At 40.9% G+C, this 19277-nt stretch overlaps 1 protein-coding gene across 3 annotated transcripts in view; it reads left to right on the top strand.

Annotated features, from left to right (window-relative positions):
• The first annotated feature begins 3193 nt into the window (after nucleotides 1-3193).
• Nucleotides 3194-19277, top strand: part of LOC126371259 (uncharacterized) — a 75078-nt gene continuing 58994 nt past the window's right edge. The window contains exons 1-2 of one of the 3 annotated variants that reach the window (XM_050016538.1): nucleotides 3194-3435; nucleotides 3581-3730. In XM_050016538.1, the coding sequence (XP_049872495.1) occupies nucleotides 3662-3730 (69 nt within the window). In that variant the 5' untranslated portion in view covers nucleotides 3194-3435; nucleotides 3581-3661. Of the gene's footprint in view, nucleotides 3445-3580; nucleotides 3731-19277 lie in introns of all 3 variants that reach the window. The other 2 variants (XM_050016537.1, XM_050016539.1) reach the window with 2 other exon arrangements.

Here is a 19277-nt window from a genome sequence, read left to right as displayed (position 1 = left end):
ATTGTTTCTTTTTATTTTGATCAGAATAATAATGGGTGGAAGATGTGATTGTGCTCGGGTTATCATTTATACCCGAAAACAAAGATAAAAGATGCATTATGTCTGTTATCGATGAAATTAGAAGGTTAAACCTCGGAGGTTGCGAGTCATTCCCAACACAAGTACTATTGTTACTTACTGGGAAGTCTCGTCAACGAATTTTGTTATGTTTTTATGAATAAACTTTTTTTTTTAACGAAGCGCCACCTATATTATTATTGAGGGACATAGTCTGGAAAGTACCTCATGGAATAAAGATATTTTTGAGTTTGAGTTATGAAAGCTAATTACCGTCGATTGTGGTGCCATCAAACTTTTGTTATTCTCTATATAAACCTTGACCAGTAGAGAGTTCGTTGATTACCTGCATGTCTGTTTGTCGCCCTGGGCTCAGACTAAAAATGTAGACAAAAGCAACTCGACCCTGGGTTGATGGATAGACTCATTAATTTAAAAGTGATTAGGTTTTGAAAGATTCACATATTTTCGATAATTACTTACTTTATTTTAAGTACTTATTTAAATGAAGGTATAACCGTTTCTTTATTTGGATAAAGAATATAATAGGTATGGGATAAGATTGGTTATTATAATTTATGAATTACGATAATTAAAGAGTTTATAAATTGTTATATTCTTGATATATTTAAGATTGTTTTTTATGATTAATAGTCTGTTCTTTTCATTTGTGGTACAGCGTAAATGTAATGTAATGTAATGTAAAAAAGGAATATTCTAAATCTAATAATAGCATCTTGATGTACAGATTTTTTAATATTAGGTCCACTTAGGTAGAAACAGGACCAGAAACAGGTACGTGATTCCAATAATATTAATATATTCCAAAAAAAACAATAAATAAATTTTTAAATGACGAAACGTATTATTCTCTCATACAAATTTACAAAACATTTACAGGATAAACTAATTCTAAGGTGGGCAAAGGCGGCCTTACCGCATCATCTTTTTGGGGTTATGTATAATTTTTTCAAAAATATACCAGACAGCATTTTGAACTTGTCAGAAAATAAATTAAAGCTTATGTGAAGCTTACTCTATGTAAAAAGCTTTTTATAAGATTCATGATTACTTACCTAAATGATAAATATGCCTGGTATGAAATTTGTTTCTCTAGTTATTAAATACCTTAATTAAAACACATAATAACGTTTTCTTACCGCGTTTAAATCAGGTATATGAGACTCGATATTACAACACTGTTGCAAGTGCCATGATCACGGGATGACATTCTTAATTCAGTAATTAATTATGATAATAACCGCGTAAACTTAAAACAATGTATTAAATACCTTGTAATGTTTACCTAAATTTATTTAAAAGATGTGTTGCTGTTGCAGTCTCATTTCTTCTCCTCAGCCATAACAACTTGCGAAATGACGTAGATTCAAAAAAATATGAAATTGACCTTCAACAAGTTTATCTATGATAATTACGTTGAATAAATGATTCTGATTCTAAGTACAAATAAGGCCTATACCTTTTCGTGCACACGACAATAAGTACCCGCAAACTCACATTCTGTAGGAGTAGAATATACATTCGGGTTGCAACTAAGGGCATAATATTTTCCTTGTGTTCATTCCAGCAAAGGAAAAAGCAGATTTAGTCATAAAACTACTTCTCATCAACCTGATTCATACAAAGTGTACCAGTTTATTACATTTACGATTTAATTACTTCAGTTTGTCTCATGCTTGCCACCTGCAGATTCTACTTAGGAAATGATGACATATAATAATTCCAATCGAAGTGTTCCATAATAGGTATGACATAGAACGGATTCTATGGCCCTTTATGGCCCCGTGGGATAGTTATCACGGATATAGTACATTATGTATGATTTATGTTACATACACATAATGTTCATCCTCTGTTAATGCAGTAATGGTATTTGGAATTCCTATTTCAAATGTCGTGATCGTATTTTAAACATCAATATTTCGTCCTTTTATTGTAGATATACCACCAATTCGCACTAACATTTTGTCTCTTCCTTTTTAATGCGAACGGCAAAGGACTGGAACCATCTGCTGTTGTCTGTTTATCCAACTCGTTATAATCTGGGAGTCTTCAAGGTTAGAGTGTATAGGCATTTGCTAGGTAAGCGTCATCCACTGTGGTCATCCACTGAGGTGAGATTGTGGTCAAACGCGAGCCTATATTAATTAAAAAAAAAAACAGCCTATAATAGCCTAGTTATTATTTGTGCAATAAAAAGTTATTATTATATACATCCCACTGCTGGGTACAGGCCTCCTCGCAGTCATCCGGAGGTGGCATGGTGGTGAAAACACGGAGTTGTGTTACTTTTTCGGACAATAGCCTTCAAGCCTGAAATGTCCTTACCAAACAAGGGACAGCCTCAGGGGTAGGATATTTACCATGTCCACATCGGGAGTCGAATCCGGACATATAGATCGTGATCCCAACAGTAACAGTCTAATTGTTAAGAAGATACATATGTTAAGAAAAAAAAAAATAAGAATGTCTAGATTCCTAAATGATAATGGGTTTTTAAATATTTTCCTATCAAACGACGCCCCGAGCCGAGGTCCGCGCCCAACTGGGCACCCTCAGGCCTGTTGTCTTAAATTTTGTACCAGGTGAGAGCCCTCAGCGCTCCCCGTTTGTCCGGCCAAGTAGTTAATGCCATTTGCAAAAGACACGTCTATCTATACAGTCGTATGCACATCGTGTCATAAGAGTTTTGTCATGGAGACCAAAAGTGCCTATCTCGTTAGGAATTACATACGAACGTCAAATTTTGCATTAAAATATTTTAAACTTTGAAATTATCTCCAGAAAATAAAGAAAAATTGTTTTCGCCTCCATTTATGAACTGTATGTAAAATCAGTACTTACCTACTCTTACTTCTCTATAGTGCAATGCTACCAAAATCATTTGTGTGATAAAAAATGTCAGTCTCTATAAACAATTACAAGTTACTCTAATACTATGAATTCCAACTTCTTTTAACGAGCCAATCATTTTAAATGGCCTATTTATGCAAACGGATGCGCACTTACGAGTATTGCCAATCTATAAATCGAGAACATCATTGTAGTCGATCAAGGACGTTGACAGGATTCCATACGGGGTAGGGGCACATCACTAGCGCGCGCCAAATGTCAGACAGCGCGCCAGTCTCGCAGAAGGCGCGAAACGAAGCGCGCGCGCGTTCAAATATCGAACGCTGAAAACGAATATAAATACGAAAACGAACTCCTAATTTTGAAATTAAACTTCGAACTCTAACCCGCAGGAAATTAAAAGTGTAAATCACTAGTGTTGCTAAATTTAACTTTATCGATTCAAATGCAAGATATAGCATAGAGTTGACATTTACATGTTTTGTTGATAATTAAATACGAAAGGTGACGTCGGTAGGTGCAGGTTGAAACCGAAATTCAATAATGAGAGAATTTGTTATTTTTTCTGAAGCATTGTCAACTTTTTAGGTTTTATCGAATAAATCATGTTTGTTAATTAGAAGTAATTATCTTATTGTTTTTTTTTCAGAGGGTTTGTATACAGTGAGATATGATAGTTGGAGAACTATAGTTTTTGTTGAAAGTGCGTGAAAATTTGTTAAGTGTTGCCATGGGTCCCGAACGGTTTTTGTTGGTGTGTGCAACACTAGCGGCACTCTGTTTGGCAATTTTGGCGCAGGTAAGGACAGAAATTAACATTTTTTTTCAGCTATTTTCATAATTTAGAAAACGGCTATAGTTAAAAGAAATCGACGATAAAAGAACACGAGGTATTCTAGACAGAAAAGAAAAGAAATCGTGTCTTTTATCTAGATATTTATTTGACGAAAGTTTATAGATTTATCAAGAATTCCGTCAAGTCTAACGCCTAGTATTTATTATTAAAATCTATTATTTGGCGAAGATTAAGAATGACTGGTTTCGTAAAAAGACATTTTTTTAGGAAATTAGCATCCTTAAATGGTTGAGGAAGAAAAATAAAATTATCTTATTCCATGATGCAAGTACTATCGAGTCATGTAAATTTTTCATGTCATGTAAGTTTCTATGTTTTTTATTGCGACGCCGTCAACCACGTGGCGCTAAAATTTTGTCAATATCAAATCTCTTCCATACAAAAGACATCAACGAGAACTTCCATATGTTTTTTTTTTGTCTAGTAAAAGTAAAACAACATGATTAGGGGCAGAAGGCAGTTTCCCAAGACTGGAAGGCATAATAAAATAGGGTACTAAAAGAATATAAATTGTATTATTGATGTAAATTGTTCGATTTTTCTTCGAATTTATATTTGCGGCGTAAATTATTATTTATCATGTGCTTATTAGTAAAGGAAAACATCGTGAAGAAACTCACATAACCAGAGAAATACGTTTCGGAGGTACCCAACCTATATTGAGCTGGTTTTCCCTTCGCGGGTTGGAAGGTCAGACAGGCAGTCGATTTTGTAAAAAATCGGACCTGTTAATTCTTCAGGTTAGGTTAGCGGGGCCCGTGAGGAACGGGATAACGTTAGTGAGAACATGTAAGGCTAGGTGCCGAGGTTTTTCTTGCAGCTTCTTTTCCCCGGCTATACAGGTTGTGAGAAGCTGCAGTAGTTTTAGGCGGATGAGTCGTCCGTTTTGTAAAAATGACAATTCAAAGTGTAATTATGTTACCTACTGAATAAAGATATTTTTGAATTGGAATTTGAATTTGTAAGGACTGAACAACAGAGTTTTTTCTATTCTTCGCGATCTTTTGTCTGTAGCGTGCCCCCATGAAATGCCGAGAGTTTTCAATTTCTAGGTCAACCGACCGTCGCCAGGGCCCTGTTTCATAAAACTTACAATTGTAAATTACAACGACAATTTGGTGTTCATTACGTAGCTAGTATGAAACTGCAAAATATTTGTGATCACTAACTCGGCAATGTACATCAAATTGTCATTGTAATTTAAAATTGTAAGCTTTATAAAACAGGCCCCTGGTCTCTTTGGGCCGTTCCCTTTTGCGTTCAAAGCGAAGTTATGTATAATATTAAAAAAATATCAATTACCAATTTTCTACGTAGATTATATGAAGCGATATGTTTTACTACAACGCATTAAAATAGTTTGCAAAACGCAAGGTGACGGGTCGTATCGGCTGACTCATGACACTCCATTCATGAATTTTCATAAACGCTTCGGCTGTGATGGCCAGCATTTAATGCTCATTTATAATTATTATTGGAACATTATATATTTTTTTATTTTACTTTTTTTGCGCGCTACATTGCAGCTGTACAAGTGTACTATATCCTCTGCCGACGATTATCTGGAAGAGATCGCTCTTAGCCATGACGTACCGATGGCTCCCATCTCCACCTCTGCAACCGTTGAGGTTGAATAAAAAAATACTTAAGGCTTTTATATTACATAGAATTCATTGTAATTTGATAGGAGTCACAAGCTCGTGTCCAGTATTTCTTACCCAACTGCGGCGAAATAAAAAGGAGGGCTTCGAGTTTGTTCGCTAAACATTTTTTAATTTATCTTATTTGGATAATTAACAGCGTCACAATAAATGCATGTATGATGTAAATATTAATTAAACGTAAGGCCAATAACAGATTACCCCAGATTATTATGAAGTACTTAATAATATCTAAACTATTTACTATATATGCTATTTTCATTATATAAACAACATTTCGTAGACAGGATGCTTCTGTGCTGTTCTGGGAGAAAATAAAAAACATAGAACACGTTCAGCTGCTTGTCTTCCCGGGCATGTCGTAAAAACCGACAGAGGGATTGCGTCCTCTAACATGATGGACTAATGTTATGGGCGATAGGCTGATCCCTTATCACCATAAGGCTCATCATATCCATCTTAGGACTTCGTATCAAGTGGCTGCAAGTTGTCTTTGATTACTTGTGGCTCTGCCCACCCCATTTGGGATTACGGGCGTGAGTTTATGTATGTTCGTAGACAGGAGAAACTAACTGGGATGCCGTAAGCTTGTTCTTTAGAATATGTATGTACGACTATTCTTTCCTAACTTCTAAACAACTTATCAGGATTTAACAAATGACGGTGTAAATAGAAGCATCTTGATTGTCTGGTTGTCATAGGCTACGTGACGTCCTGGAGACCGTGAGTGGTAAGGGCGGGGGCCCGAGCCACTCTTCATACGGTCTCCGGGAGGGACGGCAATGTGACATGGCCTCGCGTTGCCGTCAAACTGGGATGGCGTAGGGGTGGGGACCTACCCCGGGACGCGCTTTTTATAGCAGGCGCGAGGGAAGCACCGGTGCGTTCGTTAGAGATCCCGGAGCTTCCCGACATGCGCAGCAGAGGGCCATCGGAGGGGTTTTAGTCGATAAGAGTCCGACATAACCTCGTCGCTCCCCCGGGTGGCGAGGTATCCATGAGGATTACCCCTTCGTAACCAAAAAAAAAAAGGCTTCGTGACGTCACGCTAAATTAATGATGTTGAGAGGATGCTATAGACAAATCTACACTCTTAATTTATATGCTAATTGCAGCTATATATAGTATAATATACCTATGTAAATTATTCACAATCTAAACCTGAATAACACTAAGAATCATATGGTTCAGTATTTTCTGTTGCCAGGTATTAGGTCTAGACAGACATCACGTGTTTAATGCCATATGGTTTCCTCCACAAGTAGGTATGTTAATGTCTTAAAAATAATATTATTCAATACCAAACTTGTTTTACTAAAATACTCGTATAAATTCTACGCGAGTTTGTGACTTTTCATTATGTAATTTTTATTTAGTTCACACATTCACGGTTATTATTTATAGATTTATATCTGTTTTTATCACAACATATCGCAGTTTTCCTATTGTTGGTGTTAAAGGAACAAAATTATAAAATTGTTATCTATTTTTATTGTAGTTGTAGGTGAAGATTAGTATTACATTTCGTGGAATATCTCTTGTAGTTATTTTGTGGTTTTAAAATGTTTTGCCTGTCCCAACCTGTGCGTATATCGAAATGCTACTTTAATACGTCCTTGTCGGCCCACAGTTTATTTTCGACCCGAAAAAGTGACATTCTGATTTTAAATAGGAATTCGATGGTGCTTGTCATTACGAACATAAGAGTAAAACTCCGACTTAGTTCATTCGTCACTTTTTCGGGTCAAAGAAAACACTGTGCGGCCGAGGCGAACTGACCTATAATTTCTAAATGATAAACCATACTACAATAGGCCTCTGACTAAGAAAATCTATATCCCATTTTTTATTTATGGTGTCTGGAAATCTGGGCTTTATAATATGCATTGCAATGTTATAGAGACCCTCATTTTATTGTTAACAGAGAGGTTTTATTCAAATTTAGAACCGGTATCTTCCAGTCATCATCATCACATCCCTAGCATTATCCCGTTTTTCACAGAGTCCGTTTACCTAACTAAAGATTTGACAGGTCCGAATTTTTACAGAAGCGACTGTTTATCTGACTTTCCAACCCGCGAAGGGAAAACCAGCCCAATATAGGTTAGGTCACATACCCCCTAAAATGCATTTCCCGGGAATGTGGTTTTCCTCACGATGTTTTCGTTCACCGCTGAGCACGTGATAATCATTTATGATCCAAACATGAATTCGAAAACAAATTCGACAATCATTGGTTTAGGCCTGTGCTGGATTCGAACCTGCGACCTCAAAGCGTTCTACCAACTGCGCTACCATGGCTTCTCCAAGTCGAAATCTTGCAATAAAATATATAAATAACAATTATAATATTATATCTTTTGTAAAAACTGATAAGCATTGAAACAAGGAAACATTCCGACGTCGTAAACAAAGTGATGATTACTGACCCTTCGTTGAGGGTATCTCTACTTGTCACACTTTAATTGTAAACAATGTACTTACCTACGAACAAATAGAGTCCGGTTTAAATAACAATAAGTAAATAGATAATTAGATTTAAATTAGGCGTAGTTAAACAATCTACGACTTTGTTGAACTGGGAGTAAATAAAAATACGTAGGCGTCGAATTGACAACTTGTTCCATTTTTGAAGTTGGTTTAAAAATAGAATGCGTAGTCTTTGTAAAAATGGGCTAAGGGATTGTCTATCATTATGAACTTAGCATAAATAGGTGATAAGATGACAAATTTGTCACCGTACGGCGCATTTAAAATCATCTTAGGGGTTAATTAATATCAAGAATGTGCAGCTTGTTATCAATCAGATGTCAACTCTTTGTATTTTATGCCAAAGAGCCTGCCCGACTACACTTGATTCTGTTTTGCTTAATAGTAGGTATTCATATTTTATCAGCCAAATCTGGCTGTAAGTTGTTGTCTTACAATGAGGGACTTTCCAGGTTACGTTCCTCAAAAACGAAATAGATGGCGCTGTACAGATTTTCCGACGTTTAACCTAATAATTTCAAGAATAACAGACATATGCAACTTTTATCTTTGTTCTTGGGTATAAACGATGACCCTTTTTATTACACCCAGGCACAAATTACATCTTCCACCCATTATTATTCTGATCAAAATAAAAGAAGCAATGTAGGTAGCAACATAATGTGATCCAAATATCAAGCAACAATTATTTATATATATGCTTCTGCCATTACATTGTATTTTAGAATAATTATGTACTCGAGTAATGAGAAAATAGGTAATTATCGTACAACGCCATCTATAATTGTTTCAGAAATCAGAATCATTTATTCAACGTAATTATCATGGATAAACTTGTTGAAGGTCAATGTAACATTTTGGAATTTACGTCTTTTCGCAAGGTGTTATGGCTGAGGAGAAGAATTGACAAGAAACTGCAACAGCAACACATATTTTATAAACCAATGAGGGTATACATTACAAGTTATTTAATAACTAGAGGAACACATTCAATACCAGACATTTTTATCATTTAGGTAGTCATTAATCTTATAATAAGCTTTTTTACATAAAGTAAGCTTCACATGAGCTTTAAATTTATTTTCTGACAAATTTAAAATATTATCTGGTATTTTATTGTAAAAATGTATACATAACCCCAAAAAAGATGAATTTTGAATAGCAATTTTATGGTTATTTCTTGTATTGTAAGTGTGCCTTTCACAGTTTTTGGTGAACCTAGCCTGGTATATCTCTCATTCGTAACGTTGCATTGTCCAGTTTACTGAATGAAACAGAACCTGTGACACGGTGCTCTGTGTCGGTAGAGTTCGGGGTTCGGTGCGTGAATTTCCTCACGGTCTCTCCAGGGTGGCAGAATGAAACAGTCCAGGTGGTGATACGAAAGGTCCGCGTTTATTATAAAACGAAAGGCACACTTTACAATCTCACAGTGATTCTAATGTAGGAACAACAAACAATATTATTTAACACAGTCTCTCACATAAAATTAGGAATTACGGATAATTAGAAAATTATAACAGAATAGCGTGAACCATTTCAAGTACGCTCAAACACGGAATCTAGCGGGGAGCCGAATCTCGCGCCGTCCAATTAGCGTGCCGGACGCGGGCCGCGCGGCCGGCGCGCGTGCGCGTTGCGGTGGCGTCGATTTAGACGCGACGCGATTGGAGGGTGCGACCTGAGGGGGTGAAGTGTGCGGCGGAGGGGAATTTAAAGATCGGCGCGCTACACACTCCTCCTCTAAGCTACAAGAGCGTCCCGCTCGTGGCTTAGCAAAAACATGTGGCGCGTCATCTGTGCGTGTATGTGTCAGGGTCTCCCTATCCCTAATACGAGGCCGTCCTCGCAGCCTACGGGGCTGAACGGGCTGAGTGTCACTCGACTGGGGACCTGAAAATAAAGACACGTCCGAAGAATGAAAACGACCTAACAACTGTCTTAACAACATAAGGGCCATCACGCCGTGGCATAAACTTCTTTGTCAAACCCTTCTGGGCATTACTCAGAGCATGAGTAGTAAGAAGAACGAGGTCACCTTCTGCGTAGACAGGGGACGGGCGACGAGAGGCATCAGAAGTGTCCTTCCGAGAATCCTGCTGCTTCTCGACACGATCGCGAATCTCCTGGAGCGAACTGACAAACCTGGTCAGGTAAGGTGTAACCTGGGGAACATAATTGTCCTTTTCTAAGACGGCCCTGAGGTCGTGATGGGCGTCAAAGGGAGTACGCATCTCCCGCGCAAACATCATATAAGACGGTGTCAAACCGGTGGTACTGCACGTCGCAGTATTCAAAGCAAAACGGACCTGAGGCAAGTACTTCGACCAAGCACGATGCTCAGTTTTAACCAGCATAGCCAACTGAATTTTCATATCCCGGTTCTTCCTTTCGGCGGGATTGGCTTCCGGGTGGTATAAGGGAATCAAATTCTGCTTAATTCCAAGAATGTGCATGCATTGCTGCATAACAGCAGAGACGAATTGCACGCCATTATCAGATACGATACGCCGAGGAAAGCCATAGCGCATAAAATACTGCTCAATCATGAGAGGGGCGCAAGCTTCGGCGGTGGCATCGCGGAGGGCAAAGATCTCAACCCAACGCGTAGCAGTATCTTCAATAAGAAGGACCCACTTCGATCCATCTTCAGCTTCTGGAAGAGGGCCAAATAAATCGACAGCGAGGACTTCACCTCGCTGGTTGAGAATAGGAGTCTGCAAAAGACCGGCAGGCTTTTGGTTGGCGGGCTTATACTTCTGGCAATCCACGCATGTCTTGAGGTATTCACTGACGTACCGTCGCATTCCGGTGAAATAATAACGTTGACGGATGCGCTCCAAGGTACGGTCGACGCCTTGATGACCAGCTAGGGGTGCGTCGTGGAATTCCTTAAGGACTTCAGGAATCATGGAGGCCGGTATAACGAGCTGTGGTTCTTCGGAATCAGCATCAGGACTAAGACGATAAAGAACTCCTTGGTTCATTAAATACCCACGCTCCAACCAACGATTCGAAGCCAGAGCATCACTATGCTCGAGATCTTGGATTATCTTGCAGACGTCGGGGTCGCTCAGCTGAGATTTCCTGAGTTCCTCCGGATTAACGTGGGGAACGTCGACGATTACGGTGCAGATTCCGCAGTCTTCGCGAGAGACATCGTCGCATACAGGACGACTCAGCGTGTCAGCGACAACATTCGCTTTACCAGGCGTGTATTCATATTGTATGTCGAACGCCTGAAGTCGGAGCGCCCAGCGCATCAGTCGACCACTTGTTGACTTGAGGGTAAGAAGCCACCGCAAAGGCTGATGGTCGCTGCGAACGATAATTGGGTGTCCGTCAATATAGGGGCGGTACTTCTCTACGGCCCAAACAACAGCTAATGCTTCCCGTTCGGTGGTGCTGTACTTCCTTTCAGCACTGGTAAGTAAACGACTGGAGTACTCGATGGGGTGTTCCTCTATGCCATCTCCTTGAGTGAGGACAGCACCTAAGGCGTAGTCGCTTGCATCGGTACGTATAACGAACGGTTTGCTATAATCGGCCTGAACTAAAACAGGAGCGCTAGTGAGTTTCTTCTTTAACTCATCGAAAGCTTTCTGCTGCTCGTCACTCCAGTTCCAAGGCTCATTCTTCCTGGTAAGTTTGGTGAGCGGTTGTGCTATCCCAGAAAACCCGGGGACAAACTTACGGAACCAAGCACAGGTCTGTAGAAAAGTCCTGAGATGCTTAAGGTTCTTAGGCTCATTCATATTGAGGATCGACTCAACCTTCGAACCATCCGGTAAGATACCTTCCGGCGTGATAAGGTGTCCAAGGTATTTCACCTCCTTGGCAACGAAGACACACTTATCTCGGTTGGCGCGTAAACCGAAAACGCGTAAACGATCGAAGACCAACTGTAGGTCCTGTAAGTGCTTCTCGTAAGACTCCGAGAGGACGAGAAGATCGTCTAGATAGACGAGTAACGTGACATCCTTGACCATGCTCCCTGAACGAAAACGATCCATAAGACGCTGGAACGTTGCCGGGGCATTCTTGAGGCCAAAAGGCATTCTGAGAAACCTGTAAGTACCGAACGGCGTGACGAACGCAGTTTTATCCCTGTCACCCGGTGCGACGCTAACTTGCCAATAACTGGAACGGAGGTCGATGGTACTGATGAAGCAACCCTTCGTAGAGTGCAGCAGGTCCTCGATGACTGGCAGTGGATACGAGTCTGACTTAGTAATCGCATTAAGACGACGGTAGTCCACGCAGAAACGAAAGGTGCCGTCCTTCTTAGGCACGAGCAAAGCAGGAGAGGCCCACGGAGACTCACACTCTTCGATGATACCCTCTGCCAACATCTTACCGAGCTCAGCTTCCATTATAGCCTTCTTAGCTGGAGTCAATCGATAAGGCGGGACGGCGACAGGTACATGATCGCCAGTGTCAATACGGTGCTCCGCGTACGTAGTAGGCGCTCCTCCTAGATTGAAGACATCTTCATGACGATCGAGAACATCGGATACTTGTCGGCGCTGGTCACAGGTAAGCATGATGCCTTCATCTTCCCTTAGCATGAAAGAAGAAGCAACGACAGAACGGGGAACCTCCGAGTCTTCAGACTCAAATTCGAGAGGGTAGGTCTGGTGGCTACCTGAAAAATTCCAACACGAAGTCGCAAAATCGATGACCATGCCGGAGGCGCTGAGGAAATCCATACCTAGAAGCGTCTCATTATTGTCAGCGTCCGGAAAAATAACAAACTCAATCGGAACCTTTTTCTTCTTAAAAGTGACTGAAACATCAACACTGCATACGAGGACATCGCGCTGGTGCACGACTCCGTCAGCGAGTTTCACGGCCACCTGCTTCTGAGTAAAACTTTGCTTCTTATCCTTCAGAAGTTTAAAAAGAGAATGACCTGCGACACAGCACTTAGCTGCGGTATCAATAAGAGCGGTGCCTCGCGAACCTAAAATGTCGACGCAAAGAATAGGCCTACTGCAATAAGTAGCCGTCGAGGTCGCGGAAATTGGGGCAATAACAGTGTCATATACCCTACTGAACACGCTTTCAAAACTTGAAGAACAATTCGGGTCGACACCAGTGCCATTCACCCTACTGAACGTGCGGGAAGAATTCGGACCATTTACCCTACTGTGCACGCGTTCAACACCTGTGGAAAAATTCGGGACATTAACCCTACTGCACATGCTGGAGAAATTCGGGCCACTTACCCTACTGTGCATGCGTTCAAAATCTGTGGAAGAATTCGGGACATTAACCCTACTGTATACGCCGGAACAATTCGAGACATTTGCCCTACTGTACATGCTGGAAGAATTCGGACCATTTGCCCTACTGTGCATGTGTTCAAAAGTTGGCGAAGATTGACCCGTGTGATTGATCAAACATTGATCGTGTAACAGACCTTTTGAGAGAGATTGAGAGTCGAGTGAAAGTGTATCCGAATTCGTGTCTGTCAAATGTTGAGTGAAAGGAGTGAAGTTGGTTGCGTGTGACACATGAATGACATTAGGAACAGAATAAGTAAACATAACCTCGTCATCACCATAGCATAGATCGCAATTACATATTTTATCACAAGAAATATTAATTGAAAGATCACGAATGTCATTATTCGAACTCGGGGTGGAATAAGGTTGTTTACATTGATTAGGAAACGTACTTACGGCGTAAAATGAAACTTTCGCGGTACAATTTGGACATTGTGACCGTATTACACCCTTTGCTCCACAACCATAACAAGAAATAGTGTTGTTATCACGCTTATCGTTATCAATCTTATCAGTAGTGTTCTTATTCGATAGTTTACGACACTCTTCACGAACATGACCGGGCACTTTACAGTATATGCAAAACGGACGACTTTTCATGGCACTTTTATTGTTCGACGCGAAGTCCGGAGACATGGTAGACGTGCTGGCGCTGGTAGACGCGGTGCTGGGGCGGCGCGCTGCGTTCTTCAACGACGGCGCGGCCGACGTAGACGTCATGCGCGGAGTACTCGGCGCAGGACGGTGTGTAGCACACGATGCACTGTCGTTACTCACGTTATCTAGGGAATCTTCGACTTCACGTGACTTCCAAAGAAGGATCTCGAAGCTGTACACCTCCTCGCGACGTAGGCGCTCGCGGATACGCTGGTGTAAAAGTCCATAAATCATGTCAATCTCGACTTTCTCTGATAGGTCTCCTCGAGGAAGGCGGGCGAGGAGCGCTCGGGCTCTCGCGATGAATAATTCCGTCTTCTCGTGTTCATGAGTCATTTTAAAAAGCTCTCTGTAGATGCGATGCGGAGGACGACTGTCGCCGAAGGCGCTGCGCAGGCTCTGGATTGCAGTGGTCCAGGTGGTGATGGATGGCTTCACGCCCTGCCACCACGTCGCGGCGTCGTGAGTCAGCAACATGGAGATGCCACGGAGTGCGTTAGCATCGCTGACGTTGGCGCAGTCTTTATATGCTTCAATCGCGTCTATAAATCCGTCTAGAGACTCCTCCATCGCGCCGCTGTAGCGCGCGTTGCATGTGGTGAAATAACCACCGGAATGGTGAGCCGTGGTAATGGGTTCTGCTGGAGCCGGGGCGGGCGTGGCAGGTCGTCGCTCTTCCTCACGGTCGAGGAGGCGCTGAAGAGACTGTTGCCACAACATCATCATCGCAGACATATCGCCGATGGTGACGGTCGCCGCCGCTGCGGCGGGCGCGGTAGGTGGTGCAGAAGCCGAGGGCGCGGCTGGCACAGGAGGGACTACTCGCGCTGCAGATTCTTCATGAGGCGTCTGGAAGTGCGCCTCGACGCTGTCGTCGTCGGCAGCGGTGGAAGAATGACCACTACGTGTGAGAGGCATATTGTTGTTGCAGAATGCACTTTAAACTGGATATTCAACTGAAAGCTGGAGTTCGTACGCTCGTAGAATTTCACGGCCCGAGTTGGGCAGCCATTTGTGACACGGTGCTCTGTGTCGGTAGAGTTCGGGGTTCGGTGCGTGAATTTCCTCACGGTCTCTCCAGGGTGGCAGAATGAAACAGTCCAGGTGGTGATACGAAAGGTCCGCGTTTATTATAAAACGAAAGGCACACTTTACAATCTCACAGTGATTCTAATGTAGGAACAACAAACAATATTATTTAACACAGTCTCTCACATAAAATTAGGAATTACGGATAATTAGAAAATTATAACAGAATAGCGTGAACCATTTCAAGTACGCTCAAACACGGAATCTAGCGGGGAGCCGAATCTCGCGCCGTCCAATTAGCGTGCCGGACGCGGGCCGCGCGGCCGGCGCGCGTGCGCGTTGCGGTGGCGTCGATTTAGACGCGACGCGATTGGAGGGTGCGACCTGAGGGGGTGAAGTGTGCGGCGGAGGGGAATTTAAAGATCGGCGCGCTACAAACCTTATTTATGAGTCAAAGGTCAGGTGTCGTGACGAACTTGGATTAACTAAATTGCCCACATTTACTTACACAGTAGGCAGTTTTTGTAATTGAGTAATAATCGTTTTGGGAAGTTGTTAGAATAAACATTTGAGATGGTCGTAAAGAAATTTATGTATTTAATATTTGCAATGCTGATCACAATATTAACCTTGTGTACGTAAGATATGAAATAGCAGAAAAACAATTACTTAACAGTTTCATACTTTTGTTTGGGGTCCAAATCTTTGCCTCTGTGGTAACGGCCTCCTAAGTCCAGTGCTCCCGAGACTTGCTCCTTCCGTCCTGAATTTCCGTACCGATGGCTCCCATCTCCGCTTCTGCATCCGTTGAGTTCTCCACCGTCTGAAATCGCTCGTACAAGTAATCACTCCGTAATAAATGGGGACACCTTGTAGTTGGCGAAGGTGCCAACATGTTTTTCAGACGGTGGAGAACTCAACGGGCTCCATCTCTAGAGCAAACCCATCAAAGGAAAAAAAATGTACTCTATACACTGGGATATCTTTCGCGGTGACCATACCTGATGTGACTGCCCGATAACCACGTATGATGGATCCAGAGCAGACAGCTGTTGAGTTAGTGTTACTGATAGACCCTCCTCAACAAATGGTGCGGAGCGTGACCTGCGCTGACATTGTTCCACATTGATAACTGGGGCACTTGACCTTATCGCGACTGAATAAATAACTGTTTAGACTAACTTGTGTCTTGGCTGACGTTAGTCTTGAAAATATATACTTAAGTATATAATAATTTCGTAATTTATCTCCATCTTTCTCCGCACAATCTTTAAGCTCGAACAAAATACTGAAAAAACAAGAAAAGGCGAATATTTTTTATACATAGGGTCACGAGCATTAATATGTATACACTTTGGTACCATGTCACATTAACTTTTTTGACAAATTGAACTGTAAGTCTCACTAAATGTCAAATATGTTAGTGCGACAGAGTCCTAAAGTGGGTACATAATATTGCTCATGACTGTACATACATAAACTCCAGCCGAGACAATAGAATTCCATTTGCTTCGATCCCGCCACACTACTGTGATATTTTTTATATATGTATAATAATTAAATAATGTTTTTATATAAGTACCCTAGAATTCTCCTTAGCAAATCAGTTCCACTGATGCAATGCTCGATGCATTAATCGATTCGATGTATCGAGTGTCGACATCGACTTTAGTGTTCGATTATTCCGCCCGATGTTAGCTTATAATTTTATTATCGTATCTCAATTTACGGCCTTTATTTTATTAATTGTTAACAGTTTTATTTTATCTATAGATTTCGTATTGACGTGTTAAAACGTATTTTATGGGTTGTTAAATATTGTATTCTAGCATATTGTGGGAAGTGTAGTGTGAAAAAGCTTGTTATAGTCGATTAAAGGTCTCGACATTCTTCTTTTTATTAAAAGATTTAAGTGCGTTTGACCACCATTCAGCCTAGTCTTAGGCTATTCAGAGGCGGAGGAGTCCTAGTACGGCTTTGAAATAAGACTACTCTGGGCGCCGTCCCACTCGCGTCAGAAAGAGTACTGCGGGGCGGAAGGCAAGATGGAAACCACTGCCCTATTTTTCCCCAAAAACGTAACATAGAGAATGCTACACCGACAAGAGCGTGCATCTTAAATAAGTGTGAATTATGAATCTGATTAATAGCTGTTTTAGTTTGATTATTAATTTAATGGTCATTATGAGTGAGTGAGTCTATTAAACCAGTTATGCATAAAGTTCTAGCAATATTGTATAATTCTGCTGCTAATTACTACCGTCTTCATATAAGCATGATTATGATTGTATCTTCGATTGGTCGTGATATAATTTATATGGAGAACACTTTAATTTATTACATGCTGCGTCTGTGTACAGGGCGTCATATTCACATTTAGATTAAATTATCTTAAGCAGCCTCTACGTATTGGCTTCGGCCAGCCACGCTTTCCAAAAGTCCAGGATTGCATACTCCCTAGATATGGAAACGGCAAACAAATAACGTCGTTCAAACAGATTCGACTGCCTGTCTGACCTTCCAACCCGCAAAGGGAAAACCAGCCCAATACAGGTTAGGTCACATACCTCCGAAAATGCATTTCTCGGGAATGTGGGTTTCCCCACGATGTTTTCCTTTACCCCTGAGCACGTGATAATCATTTATGATTCAAACATGAATTCGAAAACAAATTGGACATACATTGGTTTAGGCCTGTGCTAGGATTCGAACCTACGACCACAAAGCGAGAGGCATGGTTTTACCAACTGGGCTACCACGATTCCTAGGAAGATTGTTTTGAATAGGTTTTTATTGTTTTCCTTTATTTTTTTTATTGTGCTGTTATTTTTTCTATTATTATTATTAATAGCTGTTTTAGCTTAACTCATAAAACTAAACTCATTGGAGTATTATTCCTTATTCTATGTAATTGGTGTGTATGTACATAATGGCCCCGACTCCTATAATACATATATATTTATACCCATCAATTTCTTATCCGCCTAAAAGAAAAGAGACGGCTGATTGACAGCTCTTAATTTTAAGAAGAATAAGTAAATGAATGAATAACCCGGGCGAATCAAAAAGGTATCTCGCTGGTATGCAAAACGTTTGACGTGTGCTGTCAACTTAATTCTGTCGAGTTATTGGACGATGTAAAATTTTTAGACGGTTGTTTTAGATTTCTGCTTAAAATTGACGTGTGTTCCATAAATGTATGCCTGTCGATTACCCGGTCCCTTTCCTTTTCGGTGGATAAGAAAATGATAGATATAACTTAAAATAAAATTAGATGGTGTTTACAGGAATTAGCACCATTGTGTGTAGTGTTTGTGTATCATAGTGTAACAAATATCCCTAACACCCCTGTTATGAAATACCAGCATAATCTGGGTTAATAACAGATCTTATTTGGACAGTCATTCATTCTGATAATATTTGAACTCAGACCAATATGGTTACATATGATTTAGATCTGCCCATTTATGTAATAGCTTATAAAGAATTATTTATATTACGATGTACTTCCATAAACGAAAGGTCGTCATTTCGTTGCTATTAGATAACTATTTAAAAATAGTTCTTAAGATGAATATCTAGTCTTCTTCTTCTACCGTGTGGGTTGTAAACCAAATATTCCAATAATGGTCTGATAAACTTAACTTGTATTTAGATAGTATAAGATAAACTCAGGCTCAAGCTAACAACCCATTGTACTACATTGAATGCAATACACTATTGACTATTGAGCTATAAGTTTTCCAGGGTTGATGAGGTTGGTAATTCACCTCACAACCCACACGATAGAAGAAGCTATAATGGTATAGTATAGTAAATGTCAAATTTATATGATGCCAATTCAAACGTTTTTTCGATTCTGCTCCGCACCACCCAAATCCCCTGGTAGTTGCGGCTTCCGAGTACATTCCGCTTAGGGACGGTACAGAAAAGTATCGGCGTCCGAAGGACGTAATATACGATCCCGACGACCCGATTACTCTAGCCATAGAGGCAGCCAATCAGGTCGCGACATCAAACACTTCAGGACCCCGATACCGACCTCGCCGGCGTGTCGACGATTTCCCTCATTCAGCGCTTATCGCTATCGACCCAGTAGGGTGAATTAATTCTTTCAAATATTTTTCCTCTCAGACGACGCCCTGAGCCGAGGTTCGCGCCCAACTGGGCACCCTCAGGCCTGTTGTCTTAAACGTTGTACCGGGTGGGAGCCTTCAGCGCTCCCCATTCTGCGGCAAATCTACAATAAGTCACGTCAAAAAAAAAGCAAGAAAGAGATAGAGCTGGTTTTAGTTCCGTCAAAAGTTAAGATAAGTTGGTTAAAAATATATATTTTGGAGCATTATAGAATACAATCATCTTACT

Source organism: Pectinophora gossypiella, chromosome 12 (assembly GCF_024362695.1).
Source record: "Pectinophora gossypiella chromosome 12, ilPecGoss1.1, whole genome shotgun sequence".
NCBI lineage: Eukaryota > Metazoa > Arthropoda > Insecta > Lepidoptera > Gelechiidae > Pectinophora > Pectinophora gossypiella.
This window is presented reverse-complemented; position numbering and strand designations above follow the sequence as displayed.